The 10000-nt window shown below is 39.0% G+C and overlaps 1 protein-coding gene across 1 annotated transcript in view; it reads right to left on the reverse strand.

Annotated features, from left to right (window-relative positions):
• The window catches only part of LOC138030403 (neural cell adhesion molecule 2-like), a 30703-nt gene extending 22352 nt beyond the window's left edge, over positions 1 to 8351 (reverse strand). The window contains exons 1-3 of the mRNA XM_068878320.1: positions 8229 to 8351; positions 6809 to 7183; positions 2431 to 2673 (exon numbers count right to left, since the gene is read on the reverse strand). Of these exons, the coding sequence (XP_068734421.1) occupies positions 2431 to 2673; positions 6809 to 7183; positions 8229 to 8280 (670 nt within the window). The 5' untranslated portion in view covers positions 8281 to 8351. The remainder of the gene's footprint in view (positions 1 to 2430; positions 2674 to 6808; positions 7184 to 8228) is intronic.
• Between the last annotated feature and the right edge of the window lie 1649 nt (positions 8352 to 10000).

The raw sequence follows: 10000 nt of genomic DNA on the forward strand, positions 1-10000 counted from the left end.
TTTATTCTTTACATGTTTTTATCCGTTGAAGACAGCAGACTGAGTTCAATCTGTCAAAAGCTCATAGTCTTTTTGAACTTTTTACCAGAGAACGATTATACTTATTTCTTATCATGAATCCTGGTAACGGATCTTCAATATTTTCACTATTTTTAACAGTGGCCATTAAATTAAAAGGCTTCTCAAGGTTCCTCAAGTTTCCTTAGACCAAGATGGAAAAACCTCTTGCATCATGCAACATTCTCCCTGCAACGTTAAAGCAACGTGAAGCTATTAAAGCAGCTCTGCAACGAAAGAGTTGCTAATGCATCACCGATGCTTTCTACCACATGCTTTTATCTTTGAATTTATGCGAATTTTTCGTTATATTTAAACTTCTTTCGCTTTTTATTCTTTACATGTTTTTATCCGTTGAAGACAGCAGACTGAGTTCAATCTGTCAAAAGCTCATAGTCTTTTTGAACTTTTTACCAGAGAACGATTATACTTATTTCTTATCTTGAATCCTGGTAACGGATCTTCAATATTTTCATTATTTTTAACAGTGGCCATTAAATTAAAAGGCTTCTCAAGGTTCCTCAAGTTTCCTTAGACCAAGATGGAAAAACCTCTTGCATCATGCGACATTCTCCCTGCAACGTTAAAGCAACATGAAGCTATTAAAGCAGCTCGGCAACGAAAGAGTCGCTAATGCATCACCGATGCAGCCACCATGCAGAAGTCTTGCAGTGCTTAGCAAACAGTCTCCTAGAGCAGTGTTAGTGAATCGCAAAAGCAGCGCACTGCACAAAAAAGGTTGTTTGTTTCAAGTGCAGCATGTGCACAGCCCCGCTGCAGTGCTTAAGTGACTTTGAGATATCTTTGAGATGTCTTACGTGCATTCATTTTTCGAAAATCCTGCAGTTGCTATTGATGCAGCCATCATGCAACCTTTGGATGGATGACCTTTATTTAAACACGATAAAAATTAAAGCTACAAGCTTGTGGGGTCGTGTATAAATTATAGTTAAAAACATAAAATAAATCATAATTTTATAAGATATAATACCATTACAACAAATAATGCTTAAATGTTTACAAGGTTGTCGACTAATAAATTACGAAAGTTTCAACTAATAGATTGTCAATTGTACATGTACATGCAATCAGCATTTCTATGGCGCGTAGTCGAGGCGGAGGTAGTGTCAAATTTAAAATCTTTAAAATAATCTTTTGTCAGTATTAGATTGCTGTCTTTATTGCTCAGACGCGAAATTCCGTCCTCATTGAGACAGATCATGTTCCATAGAACGGTGCCTCTGTAAGCCAGCGAATCCTTCATATTTCTAGTTTCTAATCTCGGTACTGATACAGATACAAGGGATAAAAGATACAAGGGCAACACTTGTCAGTCGCTAAAGCTGCATTTCATGCAGACAACGTTGTTCACAACATTTCCCACAGAGCGTGATGAGCTTAGCGACGAGCATTCCCCATCCTCATCAGAGAGTGACAGCGATTATCGCTCAGAATATCGTCCAAATGTCAGAGTACATGTACAGTGTAGGACAAATGTCCCGCTCCATTCTTGCTCAGTTATCGTTCAATTTTTATCGCCCCTGTCAGGCTGATTATCGTCACACTCTGTATCGCTCATCAGTGAGACTTTTTATGGCACGAATCTCGCCTGCGCCTCGCCCACAATTTTCGTACGGTACATGTAGTTGTTGCAGAGCTTAATTACTGCAGAGCTCTTAAGTCTTAAAGTTTCCAAAGAGTGAGATGCTTGCTGGAGATTGGGCCAAAGGTGCAAGTGTCCTGTATTTCTTGTGCCAGAGGCACCAAGCAATTGTAGGGCATCCAGGGGCACTTCTCAAATCACTGGAAATGCACTGTTGAGTCCGCCATTTTGGGTTTTTCATGCTGCTTGCCAAGGGAGCCCATGTTATTATGGTCAGCCTGAGCTAAAATATCGGCCTATAGTTTATATAATATTAACTGGTGAAAGTCCTGAAGAAACAAGAAAATCGGTTGCACACAAACAGATTGAATATTGGCCGAAGTTCAGTGTCCGTAAATTAAGGAACAAAATATTTAATTCAGAATTCGTGGATATGAGCACTTCTGAGGGCTTAAAAGAAAAGTGCCAATGCACAAGAAATGCTCATCAGTGTGAGGTTGCATCGAAATACAATACAAGCAAGACTACTGCTCAATACGGGAGACTTGAGAACTCTGTTACTGTAGGTTTTTGTTTAATGTACATTGTACGTCAGCCTAGTGTTCATGACTGTGAGACAAAAAGCAACATGTCCCAATGACTTTTGACATGAAAATTCTAGATAGCACAACAGCTTTAAATCTTGCATTGCATGATATACATGTAGATTACTGTTAAAGTTAGTTTATTTGAAATGCCTAATACAAGTTTCATGTTCACTGAGTACTCACAATGAACAGTGATGAAGACATCTTTGTAAACTGGGTTTCCAATGCCATTACTGGCAGTGCATCTGTAGCCGCCTTCATCCTGCCTTCTGATGTTAGTAAGGGGCATAGAGACAACTCCATAATCCTGTAGTCTTGTCCAGGTGGTGTTGGGCTCTGGGGTACCAATGGTGTTGCAGTTAAGTGTTAAGTCGTTTCCTTCATCCACTGTTTGATTAGCAGAGATACCAGTGATATTTGGTGGACCTTAAAAATCAAGACATGACAAACTTTCCTTCTTCATTTATCATTAATAACACTGAGTGTTCTGATCCAATAAAAATCTGGAAAGGCAAATAAGCCAAAGGTTAAAGTGTTTTTTCTTGGCCAAGTGACACATATTATCTTTCCCCAGTATCCATGAAGGAACATACATGCATTCATTACAGATGTTGTGTAGCCATGTCCAAGAAGGTGTAAAGAACCCACCCCCCCTCCCCCCCTCCCGGCATTCTTGAATAGTTACTAAAATGTGTTATAAAAGCTCAATTTATTACTGTCTGTATGTATAACCACCAAATATTAAGTACAGTACCGCCTGGAAGTATTGACCCCTAGGGACGAGGCAATACCTCGTCTTTGCCGCAGGTAGTGGACGCGCGGCACCGAGGTATGCAAATTTTTTTCCCTCGGTAAAACCGAGGTGCACTTTGCCGCGGGAAATTTGCCGCGGGAGAAAAGACGAGGCTTGCCGCAGGAAAGAACAATGATCTGTTGCTCTTGTATAATAAGCGGAAGACTGTCAAATTTTATATCTCATGGTGTGAAGAATCGATTTTGAATGCAAGAAATTGTAATCAAAATGAGAAAGTGTGCCATTTACGTAAGGATGCAAATTTTATAATCTTTACATAATGTAAAACTGAAGACTTCTTTAAAGATGCAGTGTAAGCGACAGCTTGATTATCCAGCCAACGCAACACTCGTTGTTCTCCAGGTTGTAATACTGTATGTGTGCGTGAGAAATTATTTGTTTGGTTTTGAAAAAGGTTTAATTGTATCTCTTTTCGTCTAAGCCTGACTTTATTTTATTTGGAGACCTGAAATTCAAACTTGTGCGATTGTCTTCGTTTTATCATCGCCATTTTGGTTAAAAGCAGGTATTCCTTCCACATACATTGTATTATTGTTAAACTTGTCAAATTTCAATTTTAATCGCAACATTCTTCCGAGGCATCGGAGCCTTTGTCGGTACTATTTTGAGACCAAACGTACCGACGAATAATTTAAGAATGGTTTCTTTTTTCATCGCTTTTCATCAGCAATAAATTGTTATATCATAGCAATTGCAGCAAAATACATTTTCACGTTGTTTTATCAGTCGTGCAATAGTCTACTTGAATTCCATAAATATTTTTTAATTGCAGCATGTTGATTACGCATGGAAAACAAATTTAAGAATAGACTGTAGTTAGTGGAGAAAAGAAGTCTCTTACTTATCTGAACGCTCATCGTTTGCATACTAATTTTAACAAATGCAAAACCAGCAAGCGAAACAAACTTTAGAACGTCCGAACCATCTTTGCTCCAGTGCTCACGTTGCGCATTCACGTGCAACTCTTTTCGCAGCAGGCGTCCACTCGTTATAACTTTGCATAACCACGCCGATATGCACCAATGATTACCCAGAGCACGAAAACAATCTTTTCAGTTTAGATCAAGTAATTTTCGACTATTTCAGGGGTTTGATATCCTGGGTTCTTTCCTTGGAGTGTTTTTCTTTTTGTGATTTGTTACACTAAACAACCTTAAAAAGTAATACTGCAGTAGGAAACCACAAGAAGTCGTAACTTGGTCACCCTTGGTTCACCCTGAACATGTAAGCTTTCAGTTTGTAAATATTGTCAAAACCCTCTCCTGTTTGCAGGATATCGAAATAATAAATTAAATTAATAAATGTATGTTCCGTGCGCTGAGCTGCAAAAAACAAGCGGACATATTCTCCCATAAACTTAAATGTATAAAATGAGGGTTTCGACAAAACACTGACCCCCGGTCAACTGACCCCCTTACTGACCCCACTACTGACCCCCTACAAAATCAATGGGAAAATGAATGCTGCTTACTTAAGCCTCAAAAACCCTTTTTAAACAGCATTGTTCAGCAATATTTAAGTCTAAGCACCCATTTTAAAAAGGTTAGCTTACATGAAGTAATTGGCCATCACAACAATAAGCGAAAACTAACCTTCTTAAAATGGGTGCTTAGACTTAAATATTGTTGAACAATGCTGTTTAAAAAGGGATGTTGAGGCTGAAGTAAGCAGTATTCATTTTCCCATTGATTTTTAAGGGGGTCAGTAGTGGGGTCGGTAAGGGGGTCAGTTGACCGGGGGTCAGTGTTTTGTCGAAACCCATAAAATGACGGCAAAGTCCACGCAAGTGGGACAAGCGTCGAACCTTCGAATGAATTGTCCACTATAAGTCTTCGAGATAATCACTGCAATCAAAATACAAATGCATGTCGCAAAGAAGGTTTCAAATGTGGTCGGAATCTAGCTACAGTACGGATATTCTTTTCGCATGTAAAAGGAAAAGGAAACCAAGGTGCATGATTAGCGGCTATAACCCTCTTTGCTGTTCGCAATTTTCAGCCGAAATTTGTTCAGTTTCTGTTGTTCGGTGGGATCTCAACATTACAATCTACAATAGCTTATCGAAACACAAAGTCAACGGAAACCCAATTCTACCGCGGAATTTTAATTACTGAGGGTTTACCTCGGTTGACATTCCCGCGGCAACTTTGGAGCCTAGCCGTAAATTTCCCTCGGCAGAAAAGCGGCCTACCGCGGGAATATCGAGGGAAAGTCGCGACAGGGTGACGCGGCAATGACGCGGTAAAGGGGTCAATACTTCTAGGCGGTACTGTACTTCTTTGGCGGCATTACTGCTTGGGAATTCATAAATAAAAAAATGTGAGCCGTTCAATCTGATATCTTTTGGGGTCTTATAATAGCTTTGAGACACATAAATCACACTGCAATTTTCATGTCACTCTCGAATAAAGTAATCACCCAACGGCTTTTGGTTTTTCTCACAAACAAAATTGTCAAATATCACAAGCTTTTAGTTATCATCAGTCTGTTAATTCAGATACTGGAATTATTTGGTCGTTACTTGCTACAATAATATCATAACCAATATCATTATTTATCGGATCGAACATGTTCAATAGATTTTGATACTTTGATTGCTTTAGGCTTTTAGCATACAAACAGATTTTGTCATAATAAGCAAATTGTAAATAATATGCAGTGATGTGTTTGTTTTACGTGTACCAGATACTGACGATCCACAAATCAACATTGTAAAGCATTTATTTGGCATAAAAGGGTATAACTGCTTATAATTTCCAACACTATCATTTTTGGAATCATAATTCGGTATTTTCATTCTATACAGTACCGCTCAGAACTATTTGTGCATTTGCTGCCATTCTGACTTGGTAAAACCGCGCATTCAATCTCCAGTTTGACCAAGGTAAAACCTCGTCTATAGTAACCAAAAGCAGAAGTTTCACCTAGATTTTTTCCGGTTAATTTATGCCGTGGTTAAGAGAGGACATGGTAAAGGGTTTTGCTTTTATTTACAGCAAATGCTATCAAAGTAATCTGCATATTCTTGCAGATCCATCACATTGATAATAATTTTTGGTTTAAGACTAAACGCATGCACCGGCACGAAGTTTGTTTATTATTATTGGAGGGTGTAAACTGCAGGTTAGGGTTGCAGGTCACTGCTTCACCACAGCTGAAACAATCCAAAACTTTACTAATGCTAACATTACATGTACATGTACATGTAGGCCTAAAAAATAATGTTTAAGCCTAAGGTTAGCATTTTTGTAAAGGTTTGGGTTATTTCAGCTATGGCGAAGCAGTGACCTGAAACCCTAACCTGCAACTTGCAACCTGCAGTTTATAGCCTCCGGTTTATTATCGCTCTCAACGCTTTCATGTAAATTTCGATGTTAAAAAGGTTTTTGTGTGCCACTTGTTGATAGGTTTATATTTCTCCAAAAGTAAACTTGATGATTTTTTTTTTTGGCTTTAAAACACAAATATCCAGCCAGAAGGACTTTGGTGATATTTTTTGCTCTTTTAATGACGCACTGACCAGCGAATATGCAAATTATTTTCACTTTCACCACACCGGACACGATTGAGAGTAAACAAAGAAAAGGTGACAAAAGAAAGGCAAAAGGATCTCGAGCTCATAAATACTAATGAGACTTTTTGTGTGTGTGTTGACATGCATCCGAGTTTTTATAGACGAGTTTATGCGTATGCGCGTTTTTTGCATATATTTTGGTTCGCTTATCTCCAAACTGCACACTAACTCACCTTCCACTCTCAATTGCACATGGTCAAACTGTGTGACAGTTTGATAACCTTCACGTTTGTAAAGCTGGCAGGTATAAAATCCATCATCTCCCTTTTCAATGCCACTGATAGTAAATATGGCCTGACCAGGTGTATTTCCAACCAAGACTCCACTCACACGTTGGCTGTAAGAGGCTGGAGCTGTAATTCTTACTGAGCCAGTGGCGGCTAGTCGTACTAACTCGGTTAAAATAAAAGGGTCTTCTGGGTTTTTTAGTCCCCAAGTAACTGTTGAAACTCCACCAGAAAAGCCCCAAGTGAACGTAACATTCGAACCAATTGTACCAAAAATGCTTTTCTCTTTGTATGCTGACGTGAACATCACTCCACTATAAACTTTGAGGAAAAAAAATATGAGTTGAGTGGGAAATCTTGGCTGACTACACGTATATACAACGTATATACTAACCGTAACAGCAGAGGGGTAAGCGCAGTGGTAAGATCTCTGTCTTCCAACCCTAAGGTCCCGGGTTCCATTCCCGGTTCTGCCGAGACTGGAATATTTGGAGGCCTTTCCCGCTAAAGTTCACTCAGCTTTCCATCCTTCCGAGGTCGGTAAAATGAGTACCAGCATGCATGGACTGCTTAGAAGCGGCTGCAATTTGCGCCTGTATATGCTTCCAGTCCGCTGGGGGTAAATTGATCATTGTAAACCACCTTTGAGACGTTGTGATAAGGGCACTATATAAATGCAACACTTTACTTTTACTTTTACTTTTTAATATGTTATATACATGTAGATTTAGCCAAGCCTAAAAGCGGAGCTTCCAGTTTATTTATTCTTTCTGACTGTAGGGTTAGTGAAAATAAAAGGCTTTGGAATAGCCCGCGTTTTGTTGTTTCCGGTTACTGCTTAATTAAATCATTTTCTTCGCTTTCTTCTTAGAAAAATTCATTGCTTAACAAGTGAATTCCACAGTAAATTTGACGCGAAAAACTGATATCGCATGAATCACAAAGCGATGAGTGTGATATCGGTTTTTCAGGCGCAATTTACTGTGGAATTCACTAGTTATATAGGCAATGAATTTTTCTTGAATCGCATGAGTTTTAAAAAGCACATCCTCAGCGAGCGAATTTACAACTTTCTTTTACGGTCGTTATATGTACAGCTTGATTCTGATCGCCACACTTCACAAAAAATAATGTCAATAGAGGTGCTTTTTGAGAGGCATTCTCGGTAACCACAACGTCAGACGTTAAACGACTTTATGCTGGTTCAAAGTCGACAAAATATTCCCACACATTCAATGTAATTTATGCAATGTTTGCCATCCAACCAACACGATCATGACGTTCGCGCCAGAAACTGTGTACATACCTAGAACGAAGAGGATTTCTAATTGTTATTACTCGAATCAGCGACCAAACTTAAGCTTACCTGGTCTAAGAAAGTCATTCAGGAGTACTAATAACAAGCAACCCGTCACCATCTTTCCCGAGAGGCAGAACACTTTCTGACGCGATACTAATCAAGCACGACAGCACGACATGGGACAGCGACAGCGCTGAAAAACGACTGCGCAAGTCACTGATCCGCGGCACGAAACGCAGGCTCAAGGGCGCGCTCATTCAAAAAGACTATCTGTTCGCCGGAAAATGACAGCCGTTGATTAAATCAAAAAAATAAGGTCGCTGTTTGAAAGATAAGGATTTTGTCACAATTGTTGACGAGTTTTGATGTTTTTCCAAAAATTGAAGGGGTGTACAAATTGTGTAAAAATTGTTTTCGCGCGGTAAATGCACCTTTCGTGTGACTATACGGTGAATGGAGGTAACGAGCGCTGCAATGCTTACTTTTTTGACAGTGTTGGCTTTTGTCGCAAGTTTCTCGAACGGTTTTTGCAAGTTGTTGGTTTTCTGGGAGGACCAGAAATTCCCTTAAACCCTGTTTTGGCGATGTTCGGCCGGTGGAATTGGTGAGAGCTTCGAACTTATCGGTGGAGACTAGTTCGTCGAGTGGTTGCGATACAGGACAATGCCTCTTTGTCTGTGTCGGTAAAGAGACATTGAAAAACCTTATGACGTTCCAGGTCATAATACGGTTCTCTATAATACTCTGAACAATAAAGGAAGACAACTGGTGAATTATAGACCGGGTGGTGAATGGTGACACGCTTACAAAAGATATTTTGGCAAGCATGCTGAAAGCGATATTAAAATGGAGTATGCAAAGATGCAAGAACTCAGGCAAATTGAGCTCCACGTTTCTCCAAATTTTACTACGAATTTATAATTATCATGAAAGCAAAATACATCTTTCGCCCTTTACACAGCATTTTTTGTTAAATTTATGGAAGAGCGATGAAAGCCAGCCCCAACAGAAACTGAGATAAATCGGTGAAAAGATTATACACTGTATGATACACAGAGAGCAGGCAAAAAAGTGCTTCATCCTGGAAAGCCCACTTACTGACATTAAACAGCTCAGAGAAAATTAATTTGCCCCTTGATTTGCTTGCCTTTTAAAATAAAAATTCATCAGATCCTAACCTGATCAAGAGACGTCATAAATGTTATTTTTCTTTCAGAAAGTAAATCCTTTTTTCCATATTTAACAATTGACAAGAAACTACAAAAATTTTACAAGGATCAGTTCAGACAACACAGTGCATATTGCAAAACTGATCTAAACTTGAGACATTTCACACATGCATGCTACATTGTACTTGATGGGTTTGAACAAAATCGTTAGAGCATAGACAAGTAGGAAACATCCCTGAAAGGGGCATTCCACAAAATTAATATTTTCAGCTGTATAGCAAGAAGTTCACTCTAGCATTATCTGTCGACTGGCCTAGGTGGTATTATCCTAAAAAGATGATTGTATGTTAAGTAGATGGAATCCAGTCATCAGTATAATACACATATGCAGGGCTATTCCATGTGGGTCCCAATGCTCAAGAAGATGTTTGTTTTTAATTTTAATTTTTTCTCTGACAACTTGTCATTGAATGTGTTTGAAGGTGTTCAGGGTTTCAACGTCACTACAAGTATCTGAAGCAATACAGGGTAGGCAACTCATCAGATCAAAAGCATTCGCAAAGTTTGCGTGCAGGTGCAAACAACATGCATTTGTGATGTTTTTCCTTGAATATGTTGTCCCCATTAATTTTTATAAGTACAACATTTAAAAAAGTGGCATCTTAAAGC

Source organism: Montipora capricornis, chromosome 13 (genome assembly GCF_036669925.1).
Source record: "Montipora capricornis isolate CH-2021 chromosome 13, ASM3666992v2, whole genome shotgun sequence".
Classification (NCBI taxonomy): domain Eukaryota; kingdom Metazoa; phylum Cnidaria; class Anthozoa; order Scleractinia; family Acroporidae; genus Montipora; species Montipora capricornis.